We start from the raw sequence: 17,379 nt of genomic DNA, 5'->3' as shown, positions 1-17,379 counted from the left end.
CAGGCATTGGGTGATAAAATTACTCTGTTTTATGTTACATTTCCAGCTTCAAAATCCGCTATGAAGGATCAGTACCCATAACCTTTTTGCATAACTTTAAATAGCATGAAATTTGTCTGTCATATTTTAAATGACACCTATTAAAAAAAGAAGTAAATAAATGTTGGGTTTTAGTTCATAGTAAGCTAAAATACTGAATAATTTCATATCCAGATTGGCTTCTATATTGCAGTTCGTTTGGGGGACATGAGAAAGCAGCTTCTATTTTAAGCATTCTAGCACTGATATAATAGAAAAGCATAGGATAATGTCAGTGCTTTAATTTCATGACTTCTTTCTTTTTTATATTCTTGACCATTCTTCCATTCTCTCTTACTCTGAAAGACTAGATAAAACAGACTTCAAATCAGCCAGACTAACTCTCTAGATCATGGGTAGGCTGTGGCCATCCAGTTCTATGGCTTCCTCAGTCTAGCATAATCTCAGCTGAGTCTCATCTCAAAGATAGTTGTGTTTAAGATTGTGAACATGCTGTGTTCTTATTTGGTCTAAAAGAAGAAATTACAGTCCCTTCTGTAAAGAATGACAGATTTAGTTGTATGAGGGACACATGTCATAGAAGTCTTAGTTTTCTTTTTTTTTCTGAAAGTTTTAATTTTTAATTCAACGGATCTTTAGTCATGTCCTAGTCTTAGAATGAACAGCTATGCCTAACCTTTTTGTTAGACATTGTGGGTCCTAGCCTGCTACATGCCCTAGAACACAGTAAAATTTGCAAATCATAAGCCAAAACTTCCTCAAGCTCAGAGGAAATGAAAAGACGTGGGCAGTCCCTCTTGCCATCCATACCACTTAATGTCTCATCTGACTGAAGTGGAAGGTGGTGTGACCGTTCTTCTAAATCAGGCGTTTGGAGTTCAGTGAGTTGAGTCCAGAACATAGCAGTGAGCTAGAGGAGTGTATTGCTGAGTCACTGTCCACATCCACAAACTGTAATTTATTTAATATGGGGGACAATTTTTATTAGGATAACTGTGGGACAGTGAATGTTACTTGTGTGCGCAACATCTTAGCGGTTCATGTTGTGTTACCAATTTATTCTACTGCTTTGAATCAACTTAATGTTCCACACAACATGTGAGTAGTGTTCTAACAAGATCTAACCTTTTCCTGTCAAGGTTTCAGTGCTTTGGTTGACCCATGTGGTCTATGCAGAATTTATTCCCGCTGAATGAGCATAGTATCATTGTATATACTTAGTGGCATTTTTACAGCAGCATGAACTATTCTTTAACAAGCCTACCAAAGAATAAAACATTAAGAATAAAACATTAAGAAATTAGGGTGGTCTCTAGTCCTCTTTTTCATCTCGTACATTAAATATTTATGTTAATGAAGGAAAAAAGTTATCAATGCTTAAAGAGGGGCTACGTTTCACCTTTATAAAGCACAGCTTTCTTAGAATTGTGTAGGGATGGGAAAGAAAAAGATTTTATAATTTGTATGTGGTAGTGTGTGAAATAGCATTAATGTTCAAGCATTACTTTAATAAACTAGACATAATTAGTGTAAATGTGTTGAGGACATTGATATCCTGTAAATCTCTATCAGGTGAAGCATAATTAAATTTTATTTTTCCATTTGTCTTAATTTTCTGATAGAGTCCTTGGCAATGAAATAGAACTCGGCATAAAAAGCTGTTTTATTTGTAACTGTGTATCTACATATGCTCTTTGAATTGACTCTATGTGAAAGCTTTTCTACCAGGTGTTGTTTATCACTGTTTTGGAATATCTGTGTTGTGAGAAATCTAACATGCTTTAAAAATCTAGCAGAATCAAAAAGGAAAGCAAAGTGAAAAATGACACTCGATTGCTAGTTAAAACTAGTAAATTGCTAGTAAATTTTGTCCTCTTCCAATACTGATAGAATGACACTGATTCAAATAGAATAAGAAAGAGCTCAATAACAAGTATGCAAGTTGTTAAAAAAACACATACAGTGAAATGCAGGAAGTAATTCTCCTCAAAAAAGTCCATGAATTTGACTAGTTACAGGGGGTTGACCTTGGCCAGCTTCAAGGCACCCCCGCAGCCACTGTCTCATCCTCCTCAACAGGCGCCCTGGGTTGACCTTGCCTGGATGCCAGGTACCCATCACAGCTGCTCTGTTACTTCCCTCCTCAGCTGGACAAGGGAGAAAAAATACAATGAAAGGCTCAGTGTTGGGGAAAACTAATGAATTACCAATCAGATAAGAGTAGGATAATGAGAAGTAAACCCAAATCTTAAAAAACACGTTCCCCCCGATCTCTCCCTTCTTCTCTGGGCTCACCACCAGCACATTGGACAGGAAATGGGGGCTGTGGTCAGTTCATCACAGATTGTCTCTGCCACTCCTTCTTCCTTAGGGGGAGGACTCCTCACACTCTTCCCCTGCTCCAGCATGGGGTCCCTTGGGACCCTCTCCTCCTGTGGGAGAATCCTCTACAAACTTCTCAAATGTGAGTCCTTCCCACAGGCTGCAGTTTTTCATGAACTGCTCCAGCATGGGCCCTTCCCATGGAGTGCAGTCCTTCAGGAACATATTGCTCCAGCATGGGTCCCCCACAGGTTACAATCCTGCAGCAAACCTGCTCCAGCTCCTGTCTCCACAGGGCCAGCCATTGGTCCTGCCAGGATCCTGCTCCAGGACAGGCTTCCCACTGGGTCACAGCTTTCTTCAGGCATCCCCCTGCTCTGGTGTGGAGTCCTCCATGGGCTGCAGGTGGAGATCTGCTCCACTATAGACCTCCATGGGCTGCAGGGGCACAGCCTGCCTCACCATGGCCTGCACCATGGGCTGCTGGGGAATCTGTCTGTCACCTGAAGCACCTCTTCCCTCCTTCTGCACTGACCTTGGTGTCTGCAGAGCTGTTTCTCACATAATCTCACTCCTCTCCTGTGCAACTTCCCCTTTCTCAACTATGTTATTCCAGAGGTGCTACTACCATCACTGATGGGCTTAGCCCTGGCCAGCAGTGGGTCTGTCTTGGAGCCGGCTGGCATTAACTCTATCAGACATGGGGGAAGCTTCCAGCAGAAGCCACACTTGCAGCCTCCCACACGACCAGCAAAACCTTGCCACTTAAACACAATACAACAGTACCAGGGGAGAAAATGAGGTGAAAAAGCTCATGGTTCAAGGTAAAAACAGAGAGATCACTTGCCAATTACCGGCTCAGGCAAAATGGATTTGAGTGAGGGGAAATTACTTGAATTTATTGTTAAGTAGAGATGGATGGTGAAACAGAAAGAGAGAAGTAATGCAGCATCACCCCCTTTATTTTTCACAGGCTCAATTTCACCTTTCATTTGTGACTTCTCTACCTCCTGCACCCCAGGCAGTACAGGGAGATGGGCAATGGGCTTGTGGTCAGTCCATAATGGCTCCAGCATGAGTTCTTCCCATGAGGTGCAGTAGTTCAGAATAAACTTGCTCCAGCATGGGGTCTTCCACAGACTGCAGTGTGGATATCTGTTCTACCATGCTTTCTCCTGGGGCTGCAGGGGGGGTCTCTGCTCTGGTGCCTAGAGCACCTCCTCCCCTTGAACCTTCTCTCAGCTTGGTGCTTGCTGGGCTGTTTCTGTCATGTTTTCCTCGTTCCTGACTCTCGAGTTTTGAGCACATCGTTATTTTTTCCCTTCCTCCACTGGGCCTTCCCAGGCACCACCATCATCTGCAGGGCTCAGCCGTGCCCTGCGGTGGGTCCATTGGATCTGTCTGGATCCAGCGCAGGGCAGCCCCGCTTGCTCCTTACAGAGGCTGCCCTGCAGCCCTCCTACTGCCAATGTCTTGACATGTAAACTCAATACACTAGTTCAGACATAAAGGAAAGAATAAAATAAATTCAGATTCAGTTTATTTTTCCAGGTTATAATTTTGCTGCTGCATGTGCAGGAAAATGCATGCACATGTATTCAGAATCTGATTTTTTTTTCAATTAACTTGAGCTACTCAAAAAGTCCATTGAATTTCAGTTTATGCTGCACTCTGCAGAAGGTAGACTGCTTTGTTGGATTATGTCTTCGTACCCATTTCTGTGAAGTGTTAAACTATGGTGAGATACATTGATGAATGAGTATTAGTGAATGAGCAAAGGAACAGGAAGAGGGAAGGAGAGAAAGCAAGCTGAGAAATGAATAAGCATAGTGCCATAAAATGGGCACAAAGTTGCTTAATATAGATAGGGAAGAAGTGTTTTTTTATTATAAATGGTTTATCTTTTTTCCATCTCTAATCTTTTCAAATTCTATGTAGGTGTTCATGAATATTCCACTCTTTTTGCAGTAATTTATAAGTTTAACTTATATTTTATGACTCCTTAGAGTAAGCAGGAAGTTATGGATAGAAAATCCAGATTGAATTTTAGGAAATGGCAATGTATTTTGGACTGGGGAAAAAAAAAAACAAATTTCTTGGCTGACATTTTACTTTTAAATTAATGAGTGTTTTGTCAATGAGCATTATGATTTTATAGAGGAAGTACATTAATACTACTCACTTAAGTAAGCGTTCTGCATGTTGTCTTGATTTACTAACACCACTTCATCTCTTACTTGCCTTTCTAGATCGATTTGCTGTATTAGCAAACAATAATCTCCAAATTCTTAACATCAATAAAAGTGATGAAGGAGTATACAGATGTGAAGGAAGAGTGGAAGCAAGAGGAGAAATTGACTTTCGGGACATAATTGTTATTGTGAATGGTAAGCAGTAAAAGTTGTCGGATTGACTTCTTGCTTTACTTGGTTATCATAGCCTATTTTAAAATATGTCAGCTTCTAAAATATCCTGACTGAACTGGGTAATATAGTTGTCATGTCTGCTTCGTATTGTTTTCCTATAAATGTAATTCTTAATATTTTTTAAAAATACACCATGGAAATAGAATTCATTGCATTTCATTATATCACTGTAAATGATATATATGTAAAACCTGGAATATTGTTTTTAATCATTTACAGAACACTGACAATGACTGCAAGACTGAATTTCAGATTGTAATATCTAGTAGTTCAGTTCACCCTAGTTGTAGTTGTTGTTATATGTGGTGAAGACTGGGCTGCCGTACTTGCCTCCAGTGTCTCTCCTGTTGTTACAGGTCTTTCATTATTGGCCTGCAGAGCCACGAATCAGTTCTGCAAGGCCAGTGATGAAAGACTACTACATACTGGCACCTGTTTTAAAAGAATAGATTAAAGAAAAAAGAAGTTAAATTAGTGGTCATCATAACTTTATTATGTCTTATGCATGCTGTGTCTAGCTTTAGACATACAGAACTTTAAAATGTTCTGCAAAAAGACTGAAGAACTACTTAAAAAGACTTTCAAAAAATATTCTAGTAAAAAAAAAAGACCTGATAATGATTAAAATTCTTGTGTTTAAGAAAAGTAAAGAAATACTAGTAACAGTGTTTCATATTTTAACTTGATTCCTAAGTATAATTATAAATTCCAAAGTTAGCAAAGGATCCTGTCCTGTGATTTAGATTTTTCTAGAAACACATAAAATAATTTATTTTCCATTAATAGGCCATAATGTTTTATTTTTCAGTTCCCCCAGCAATTACTCTGCTACAGAAATCTTTTAATGCCACTGCAGATCGAGGAGAGGCAATAACTTTATTCTGCAGAGCCACTGGATCACCTCCACCTGAAATCAGTTGGTACAGGTAAGTTTAGTTGAAGTCTGCACATCAGAGCACATTGTTTTAATGTGCCATGATTTTCTATCATGGTCCATTAAGCTGGGCAACCTTAATTAATTTTTTTTACTGAATTTTAGGAGCATTTGCTGTCCATTTCTGTTCTGACTTCTAAAGCTAGATGCAGCATTAGTAGGTGAATGAACTCAGACAAATACAATTGCACTCAGGTTACCAGGAAGTGAGATAAATGTAAGAGCAACTAAAATAGCATACTGATGTGATTTTTCATATCTAAGTGGAAATAAATAAAGCTGAAGCAATGAGTCTGTATCTCAGTACAAGCAAGAATCTCATAACTTCTGCACATGAATACATCAAGTGAAAACATATGCAGTTATGCAATAGATATCCAATACAGATCAGCAGTACTGATAACAAAGGTAACATTTTCCCCATTTGTAAAAATAGTCTAACCCTAACTCTCTGTTTCAATGAGATTCATAAGGAGGTATTGCTTTAGACACCCATAGGATATGGAAATGTTTCACTGCATGAGTTTCAAGGGTGGTTTATGTAATTTTTAAAATGTAATACGTTTTGAAAATGGAACCAGTTTTAAAGCTCATGTGTGTTTTTATCAATAACATGCAGATAATATAGCTTTATCATCTGGGAACACTTACCATATAACATTTGTAAAAAAATTAATATCCATACACTCTGTGTTCTTTCAATTTTAACAAAGATACATGTATCAGTCCTGGGATATAAAATATCTCAGACACCTCACACCAGTGCACATTTCTATTTTAGACCTGAGTAATTTTCATCTACTTACATTATTTCAGGTGAATTAAAAGGTCACTACATTTTCATAGAAGGGATTGCCATCAGCTCTTAATCTCCTTTGGAATCTTCGAACAATGTTGGATTCATTTTTAATATTAGCTTCCTTTGACTGATACCTACATCTTAACATGTCAAAAGTCATACTTCATTTTAAATTTTTCCCTTGTGCAATTTGAATCTCAAGATATGCAAATACATAGAATGCAAAGTTAATTCCATCATGTGGCTTAGAATTAAAAATCTAGTGAAGAAAAAGAAAAAGCAAAGCAAAATTTGCAGAGCCCAGATTAAAAAACTGATAGTGAATTCAAATGAAGGTTGACTGTTCTGATAGTTTAAGGTCTTTAAAGTAATTTTTTACACTGTCTGTCTTACCCAGCCAAAATTCTTCAGAGTTGTCTGAAATCGTGTACCCTAAATGGCCTTGTTGAAAGATGTAAGACAGCCAACATTAATGTTTTATGCTGTTAAGAAAGAATGCGTAAATTTCCACAGCTTGTGAATATCTCTATTTACACTTGTGGATTTTTGTCAATATTTTATAAATATTACAGTATTTACACAGGCTAAATGTCTTGGAAAGACACAGACTTTGTGTCTATTGATCAGAGTCTACTGAAGGGTTTTCTTCTGGTTTGCCAGCCCCTGAGGCAGCTTTTTTAAACCATTCATTAAGTATCTTTTGTAAAGATTTTACAAAAGCTTAACAGGCTTGTGTACTGATTACTGAATGTTAAATGTGGAAGCTTCTGTTCTGCTCCTATTTTGGGAGCTATCTCATAGTGAGGAATATTGACTTATGCACCTCCCTTCCCTGCTGGTGCTTTTTTGTTTGTTTATTTTGTTTGCTTTGTTGGGGTTTTCTTCCCCCCTTTCATTCTGTTTTTATTTTGTCTTATTGGGCTATAAATTCTTGGCAGTTGAAAATATTCTTTTTTATTTGCTGACAGTGAGATATTGTGAAGTGGCAGGTGGAAAAGGCCCCTGGTGTCCATGACAGGATATTATTATTGATCTGCAAATAAGGAAAAAAGATGGGAGGAGCTACATTATTTCTTCTAGAGGAATCAAACTTTATTCTACATTGATCTCCAGTACTAAATTTCTGCATCAAATCTCTGAGCTCTCTGTCCCGACCTGTTCATATCCCTTTTCACTCACATATAGGTAGCTGGTTAAGAGGATTCAAAATCATTTGATATATTCTGCTTCCCCTTCAACTTATTTTGCAGATATGTTAAGATAAAAGCTTTAGTTTCCTATAAGATGCCTTTTCTTTAGAAATTAGACTGAGCATAGGAAAACTAGATGAACATAATCTTTCTTGATCTTGAGAAAAATCTAGACAGCATTATCAGTGGTAGGAAAGTCTGTCAAAACTGATTTATCTAATATTAAAATTCTTGTTGTACATTGAGAACCTAATTGAATTGATATTAATGGCCAACTTGTTATACTCCAAATTTCCTTCTGTTTAGTGTACTTTTTGATGTTGAATGTAAGTTAACTTCAAATTTGTGTTTCTTTCTTTAACAAACAAGTGGAATTGTATCCAGTGTACTGATATAACAGGTCAGCTTCAGCTAGGTCATGAAGAAATAACTGTATGTTTAAAATAAATGACAGTATTATTCAGCTGGCTTATATATATCCCTCTGTGTTGACTGCAAGATGCTGGACAAAACAGTAGCTTCAAACTTTAAGCTCCTTAAGACAGTAGCTAATGTGGAAAAGCTTTAACTATTTGCATCTACCATTTTCATTTCCAGGTGATGACAATGTTTAAGGCTTTGTAAATTTGAAATGGAGGCATCTTAACTAATGTGTCAATCTACTTAAAAAATAAAAAAAAACCCAAAAAACATTAGTTCACTTACAAATTAGTCAGTTTGAAATATCTAGTCAAGAAGAAAGGTCAGCAAGGTTTAGTTGCTGCTGTACTTAGTATGCATGTTCACTTTGTTGATATTTCATGGACCTAGAGAATCTAATTCGTTCACCACTTAACCGATATCTTTATTGAAGCTGATTACATTCGTGTAAAGCATATACTCTGAAAAGAAGCAATACACTAATAAACTTAAATTAGCCGGAACTGAAAGATAAAGATACAAAGATACAGGTCATGAACTGGAAATCTTTACTCATTGAATAGTCCTGCTGAAAAATGATGTTTTATTATGTTTGTGGAAATAATTTACACTAGTAGAGTTTAGAAGGATTATTCCCTTTATCTTTAGTGGCAGGACATAGAATTATCTGACAAAAGAAATAATCCACTTTCAATGTGTTATTCATGCTTTCCTGTTCTCCAACGTCAGATCATCAGTCTGAATCTCTCCTGTTCACTAGAGGGTCCAAGGAAATGCTTATAATCTCATTTCTGCTTCGAAATTGTCATAGATATAGGTGATGCTTATAATAACAGGCATTTGGAAGCTACTTCTTACGTTGATTATAGACTTCTGTCTCTTAACATAAATCACTAAATTTTTTTGGTGAAACCAACTGTGGAAAATTAGATCTCTTCTTTTCTGCAAAACAATTCCTATGATTTGCTTTAGAAAGGAGACGATCAAGTATCACAGTAATGTCTTGAAGTAGACAGATAAATTGACTAGTTATTTACAAAATGACACTGAAATGTAAGCTATATAGATGCCAGGGGAATCCTATTAACAGATATTAGTGTTTCCAGGAAAGAAGCAGTATTTTCTTTTAGGGAAAATACAATTTTATAAAATATGAAATCTGCATAGTTATCAGCATAATGTGAGAAGGACATGAAAATCATTGTTGCTTCAATCTTGAAATAAAACTGTATATTCTAAACTAGGCATATTGAATGGAAGAGAATATTTCAGTAACGCATATTGGTTTCATTTTATAAATCGTTAAATAGTTTGTTTTCAAGAAGTTGGAATTGTCAGCGAGATTATCAGTGCTTATGAAAATCAGTCAATTTTATACGTAGGTGCTTGTGAGAAGGGGGTGTGGATTCAAAAGAAATAAGATCAAAAGGAGCTTGTAGCAAACTAGGCAGAATGAGAAGAAATTAAAAAAGTTAAAATTGCGCTCTTGAAAAAGGAGATGTTTTTATAACTCTGCATATGCCAACATGCTCAAATGGACTGGTCAAGCCTTGATCAGCCCTCAGAGTTGTTCACAGGTTTTATTATTTCTGTACCATCTGGTCAGAACTCATTCTGACATCTGGAGATATGCCTGCTTACTAAGTAGTGGCTAGCCAACAACAACTGAGAGGAAATAATTGGAAAGGGTGTGCCAATAGTCTCCACTTGTGTGAGATTTAAAATATGTTTTCTAAGTCGGTACATTATTACTTATATGAACTGCAACAGTTACACTTAGTTAATTTGATTTTAAATGTTCCTCACATACAGGTATGTGTGTCTAACCAGTTTCCTTCTGCACTTCCTTGAGTGTAAGCTGTATGTTCTATTCACAAGCATTTCTCTAACACTAAGTCAATATTGAACATTTAAGAATAAAGATACAGCATTTTCAAGATGTATATAGTTTTAGAACATGGCAATAAATTTATGAACCTGGGGTCTTGAACATGAAAATGCAGTTCAGAATGCTTTGTGTCTAGAACGTGCACATTCTCATGAAAAAACACTCTCATCCTGCAGAACAGTATTGGTTATGCTAAAATCAAATCCCTTCTATGCATGCTGCCAGTTTATACTAAGTGAGGTATTGCATTTTTGAGCATAATAGAAGTCTCTTCCCTCAAAAATTATTTTCAACAGATTGATGCATTCACAGCACATTGCTTCAGAGTTTGGAACCTACTGGTTGATTTTTACATTGTTCTTATTTTTTTTTAGGAATGGTAAACTTATTGAAGAAAATGAAAAATACATGCTAAGAGGAAGCAATACAGAACTAACAATAAGAGATATAAAGAACACTGATGCGGGTCCTTATGTCTGTAATGCTAAAAACAAAGCAGGAAATGATAAAAAACAGACAATCCTTCAAGTTTTTGGTAAGTACTGCATAGTACATTCCATTCTTCCTTTTTAAATGTAAATATTAGGGGGCTGAGGTGATAATCCACACTTTTCAGTGGAACAGTATTCCTGCAAGGTATCTACTGGTGCAGCAAACCACTGTCTAACTTTACAGCTTTTTCTTTCCTGTTGGCTACTTCAACCTTTACTCCTGAATTTAATTTAGAAAGGGCTATCTTCATCATTTGCTTTCTACTACTCAGATACAATACAACAGTGTTAAATTCTTAAATCACTCTGGTTTTACTTTAAAATCTGGATGCTTGCAAGAAAAGAGGAGAAAGGGGATAATTCTGAAAGGGGGAAAAAAGTGTACTTTTTTTTTGGTAAGAAGGCATCAGGCAGAGGTGTTCCTAATTTTTTAATTGGTTTTTCTTTCTTGATTTTTATTTAAGCTCATGATTGCAGATGTAGTAACAAAAATATTGGATCTGAGTTTCAAAGTGTAAAAATTAAAACATGAAAAGTGCCAACTGATGCCCAACCAGTTCATAAGCAGTGGTCCCCCGACAGCTTTCCCCCTAGTTTATACACTGAGCATGACATCATATGGTCTGGAATATCTCTTGGATCATTTGGTTTCGCTGTCCCAGCTGTGTCCCCTCCCAGATTCTTATGCCCCCCCTTCCTCCCTCCTCCCCCCTGGCCTACTAGCTGGTGAGGTGGTGTGAGAAGCAGAATAAGTCCTTAACTTACTGTAAATGCTGCTTAGCAACAACTAAAACATTGGTGTCTTATCAACATTATTCTCATCCTAAATCCAAAACACAGCACTATACCAGCTACTAAGACGAAAATTAACTTTATCCCAGATGAAACCGAGGCACCTCAGGGTATAGTATCGTAAATTAAGCCTATTACCTTCTCTGTAATCTCTAAAGCTAACTCTATTTTTAGTATAATATTAAATTTAGAAGGTTCACCTCTGCTTTAACTCTGAAAATATGGAGTAGAGTTGTATCTTCTCCTACAAAAAAGATTACTTTTTCTTTTGTCTCTTTCACACAGGTTAAACTCAGTCATATATGGAGCCAGCAACTTGTCTTACTTTTACGCACCTTAAATATATTCAAAAAACATCAGCCTGAAAATGCCAAGGCAGGTGGCTGATTATTACAGCTAAATAGTTCATAAACAGCTATTTCGTGTTAAAATGACCTATTCAATTGCATTATTCTTTCCCACTTCATTGGTTTGCTTGTCTCACATACCTGCTATCTTTAATTTAATTTACAATGTAAACTCCTTGGGGCAACAACTATTGTTTCTGTTATGACAGGGCTCTGGCAGGGTTGAAATTTGTAATAACAGTAATGTAACCATAATGCAATAAAAATAATAATAAAATTATAGTGTTCAGCATTTAAAATTTTAGTACTCTGCACTTTTGAATGGACATGCCCATTTTAGTGCCATCTAGCAGCTGCATATGTTTTGTTTCCATGCATGACCTAGATTTTTTTGTTAAACAACTTTGTTTCCAGTATCAGTGTTAAAAAAAGCTGATCTGATATCAAATTCTTATTCTGACAGTTCTTCTGCAACGCTAACTCATGTACAGAAACCTATAGGCACACATCCCATTCTCGCAAATTCTTCATCTTGTGCTTTTTATCTGTTCTATCTAATAAGACATGAAAGAGTAAAGAAAGCCCTGTTTCCCTTAGAGGATTTCTTACTGATCATGATTTGCTCATCTGTCTGTCATCCTGTTGCGTGCAGTAGTTCTCTCTGCACATTATCTATTACTACCTAAATGATCTCATTCATATTAATGCTTAGGACTTGTGCTAAGGCTTTTGACACAAATTCATTTATGTTTAGTCCTTCTGAATGGCTTGAAACCATGTGTGTTCTTACTTGAATTCTTTATATATATTTTTTGTATTTGTCTCTGCTGGGCAGCAGATATATATAGATAGATAGATCTACAGATACACACACAGATATATATACATTTAGATACACGTGCATTAGCATTTTGAATTATGAAACAATTGGGCATCCCAATAAAAATTTCCCAAATAACATAGTAACAAGCAATTGATTTAGGAGCAGACAAGAAGAGTTGATACTTTAAAAGCATTCTTACATCATCTTACATTCTCAGATCTAAACATTCATTTATCATTCTTCAGAGTGACGGTAGTAGTGTGCATATACTTACTAATAAAAAATGTCTAATCAGGCTAAATGAAGCAAAATTACCTTTAGCTAAAGTCATAGTTATGCTTTATAAGAATAGTGCTTATATTCTGGGCATAGTTTTATATCTTCATTTTGTTTGTTCTTTTAACTGCTCATTTCCACTCTGTAATCACTCATATGCTTGGTTCTGCCGTTTGATAATGCATAAACAATTGAGCATTTCAGTAAGTTTTCTTTCTTCTGTACATATGCCATAAAAAGAAACATTCCTATGTCGAATAATTTCTATTTCTAGAAAGAGAAAAAATATTTTTTTTCTTTTATCTGATTTGGTGAAAATAATTCAAGGTGCTCTAGCATAAGTTAATTTGAAGTCCTGTAGGCTGTGTTTTGCCTACATAATCAGTGAGAGGGTACTCTAAATGTATCTAAAATATTTCACTGGCATTTCAGTAGTTTCTGACAATTTATTTCATGAAAGTCAGATGAGGGAAAAATACCTCAAGAAGCATTACAAAAGACCCTTTATAGTATAGTTTAAGCACATACTATTTTTATTTTCTAGTTGTATTTTTAAGAATAATCTGAATTTTGTATAACAGGAAAGTTTCTGCAGCTGTGTTCAATGTAAATTTCATTGAGAAAAGTAAATAAAAAAAAGTATTATTAATTTATTATCTGTCATCAAGCAGATGGGGGGAAATGTACCAGACCTCTCCTGTCTTACCACTCTTAGATGTGTTTCAAATGTTAAAAATCAAAACATTTAGGCCTTTGAAAGCCATGCATCTTGTAAGCAAAAAGGCTGCAGTGAGTCTATAATGAGATTGGGATGAGAAGTTGCCTAAATTTTTCTATTATTTTCAGGCTTAATGACTGCATTCCTCTTACACTTACAGTGCCTGGTGCACACCTAATTAGGTGGTCATTGTTTGAGGGTTTTTTGTGTTTTGTTTTTGTTTCCACTAAGATACTTTTCAATACAGACATGGAATTTCTTCATTTAAATTCACTGATAAATCTAGGAAGGGGATCCCATGTATCTGTGAATGAAACTACCTGTTCCTGCTCATCCCAGATATTATAAAGTATACCAAATTCATCTTCACAAAGTGTAATGCATTAGTTAAAGATTAGTGTCAAAAGTTCATGCATTTTCTGTGTTACTTCTTCCTTCCTGTTACGTCCTTAACTGTTTAGAACTCCTCTACTTTTTAAAATAAAAAGTGATGCAATCTATAAATGCGACTTCTCTCACAAGGCAAGTCTTAAATCCCTTGGAGTCTGAAGTAGTAATAGCATTTTAACATGTACAAAGACTCAGGCTTATCGTGCACTAAATCACTTTGTACTGGTGTGTGTATAAATCCTTATCATGTCAGGAATCAAGGTGCAAGAATCTATTTCTTAGGTAATTTCCTTGTTGGGCTCTAGCTTGTTTACTAAATTCAGGCAATTTCCAGGAGGACATGGTTGCAATTTTGCTACATGATTCAAATGTGGCTGTACAGGAAGACAGTGTAAGAGTATGATTCCTTATGTATCATATTAATCAAGAAATCCAATCAGGCATCAACACAGACATATACTAAACCTCTTAACAGTAAATCCATGTTTGTATTAACAAAACTGCTTAAAACAGTTCTTTTAATGAGATATAATCAGGACCGTCTAAGTTTTATATATGTGCTGCTTCTGATGAAACCATACACATCTGATAAAACTCAAAGATATGGGTATAACTCTGTGAATGCAATAAATTGTGCACTTTTTCCAGTAAATCAGTTGTAAGCAACCAGTAACAAATCCAGAACCTCAGATTGCCGTCCACGTTCTTCTTAAGCTTTTTTGGGAAGGCTGTAGTTACACAGCAATGAGCTTAGCCCTTGTCTGAGACAAATCCAGAAGAGACCAAGGAAGTAATCTGAAAGTTGTTTATTGAAGAAGCGTTAGAGAACTTAAAACCAACCTTCTCTGCTCAGAGAGCAAACTTTCTAACCAGTAAATACTATTTATTTGGCTGCACTGCTTTGTTAATATTTTAAAAAATGCATGTCTAGTAATAAGCAGTTCCTCTACCTGCTAAATAAAATAATTTTAATGGAGCTTAAGCATAACTCCTTTCTGTATTCAAGCCTTCTTTCATTTCAGTCAGTTCATGCAGTTTACTATTTTTAAGTACATTGTAATACAAATATTCTTGTCTGAAAAAAAGCAGCGAATACCTGGAGGCTTCCTGGGGTTACACTTCAAGACCCTGTATTTTAATTTGGTTTATATTTACTAGAGTACAGCAAGCAAATACCAATTCAGTTTGAAAATGACCATGTTGGTTTAAAAAGAACAGTTAAGGGATTGGAGATGGGGCAGCAAACAACTGTTTCAGTATTTCTTTCTTGGCATTCTCAAATAAATATATTTATTTACATGTGCGCAAAAGTATTTTGATATTTTCCAATGTCCAAAACATAATAAAAAGTATCAGTGTAAAAATTTCTAATCAATAGCAAGTTATGACTTCTGACCTACAAAAATGAAGCAACTAAATAATATCCCCCGTATGAGCACTCTGCTTCTTCTTAGTAATAACTGTCATCTAGATATATTTGATGATTAATCAGTGCTTATTCCTTTAAATGTCAGCTGCTCATGTCTAAAATGTCAAGCTAAACCTTTTTGTCTTGTAGTGATCCATTTGAAGGCCTTAAAGTAATTTAGAATGTAAGTCTAAAATTAAAAACTAAAAAGCATTATTTACTTGTTTTAGAACATGCATCATCTTGAACAGATCATATTGTTTGTCATGGGGTGCAGATGGGGAAATCCTCTCATTCTGATGGAAATAATGTAATTCAAAATTTTGCAAATTTTTGATATAAAATACTATGTATGATGCTTTTTTTTTAAATGAGCGGTATATTTGCAATAGCTCAATAGCTCCTTGTTTTCAGAAATGGTATTATATCAATAGTGACAAAGGAAAGAACGTATTATACTGTAGCCAGGAGACATGGCTATAGAAATAGAGCACCACGGTAATATATTTCGTATGCATTTGGATGATCCTGAAAGAGTAATAACTGAAGTTATCTTGAAGATAACATAGTCATTCTTTACTTTTAATTCTTCTTTTGTAGTTCTTTCAACTGATATCTCTTGTTATACTATACCACTGAGGAGAACTTCAGCTTTTCTTGGCCACATTGGTGTCCTGCTGTAATGTTTAGCTTACTGCCTTCTAGTGCATCCCATAAAGCTGGATCCAGTTGACATTTCAAGAGTCCCTGATCACACAGGGTATTTTTGTTCTGCACATGATGTCACTCACCATAGATTATACCTTAATGAAGCAGGATATTAGTTCAGAACTTTGTTAGGCAAAATATTACTTGTTTTTCATCTCTGTGCAGTAAACAATAGTTTACTGTAGTAGTCAAGCATGAACAGGCAGTAGATAAGCAACAGGAATGTGGAGATAAGGAATGAGAAGTAAGACCAAGAATGGTGTGGTGGAAATGTTTAAAAGAGAGGTGGAAGATATATCTGGATATACAGCAGGTTTGAACCCGGTTTTACTGTTTTTCTTGGTGATGCTGAATGGAGCATCTGTGAGACAGTAGTCATAAATGAAAGTTATTATAAAATGAAGCAGGAAACTAGATGTAGGAAACTATTCTTCACCATGAGGACATCTAGGCACTGCAACAGTCTGGTGTGAAAGGCTCTACACTCTGTTCTTGGCGTTTTTTAAGATAATGCTCAACAAATCCCTGAGAAATCTGGTCTGAACAAGGTCTGTTGACCCTGTATTGGTGAGGAGATTGGTAAAGATGAGCTCCTAGAGTCCCTTCCAATCTAAATTATTCTCTTTCCCGCTTGGATCCACTAACATAAGCCAGTATTACTCTTCTGCATAGTGTATACTTTAGTAATCCCATTAGAAAATAGGACACTTCTCTGTTTATTTTCTGCTTCATATAGAATATACTATAGTAGTTCTTCCTCAAAAGCAAAACTTGGGAAAACTACATAGATAATACATTAATTTCAATAGATGTTAAGAGCTGTCAAAATTTAATTCACTCATGTAAACTTACTTTACTGGTTTTGTGTGTAAATATATTGAATCATATTCTTATTACATAATTACATGCTAGGTTTTCCAGTGGTGTGTCTCATTTAATGTGTAAAATGGATGGATTCAGAGAAGCTTCTTAACAGTTACATGTGAATGAATTTATAGGACCAAAACATTTTTTAAGGTATTTGAATGTCATGGAAGACAGTAATATTCTATGCACAGTTCTACAAGAGAGTTTGTATATGATATTGTACAGATAAATCCTCTAAATAAAAGTGTTCACCTCTAAGCAGAAATTCAATTGCATATGTAAGTAACCTGGTGAGGTATGGTGTAGTTTGAGAGCTGTAGTTGATGTGTACTTGTTGCTATAAAGTGGAACGATTTGAAGAATGCAAACAATATCTGGAATTTTTAAAATGTATCTTATTGCCAATTTACTTATAAATAATTCTGGCTCTTCAGTTCTTTATAGTGTTACTACAGAACAGTATGTTTGTTATCTGGGGATTTTGTTAAATTCAGTAATTTGTGTAAGACAGACATCGCTAAAGATCAAAATCTAAGAATAC

At 35.7% G+C, this 17,379-nt stretch overlaps 1 protein-coding gene across 3 annotated transcripts in view; it reads left to right on the top strand.

Moving 5' to 3' along the window:
* Positions 1 to 17,379, top strand: part of NCAM2 (neural cell adhesion molecule 2) — a 286,486-nt gene that overhangs the window by 166,924 nt on the left and 102,183 nt on the right. For all 3 annotated transcript variants that reach the window (XM_061453764.1, XM_061453766.1, XM_061453765.1), the window contains exons 5-7: positions 4,611 to 4,748; positions 5,596 to 5,713; positions 10,393 to 10,553. In XM_061453764.1, coding sequence (XP_061309748.1) covers positions 4,611 to 4,748; positions 5,596 to 5,713; positions 10,393 to 10,553 — 417 coding nt within the window. The remainder of the gene's footprint in view (positions 1 to 4,610; positions 4,749 to 5,595; positions 5,714 to 10,392; positions 10,554 to 17,379) is intronic.

Source organism: Pezoporus flaviventris, unplaced genomic scaffold (assembly GCF_033815535.1).
Source record: "Pezoporus flaviventris isolate CSIRO_AGI_PZ_B2104156 unplaced genomic scaffold, CSIRO_AGI_Pfla_v1 ptg000015l, whole genome shotgun sequence".
Taxonomy (NCBI): Eukaryota; Metazoa; Chordata; class Aves; order Psittaciformes; family Psittacidae; genus Pezoporus; species Pezoporus flaviventris.
This window is presented reverse-complemented; position numbering and strand designations above follow the sequence as displayed.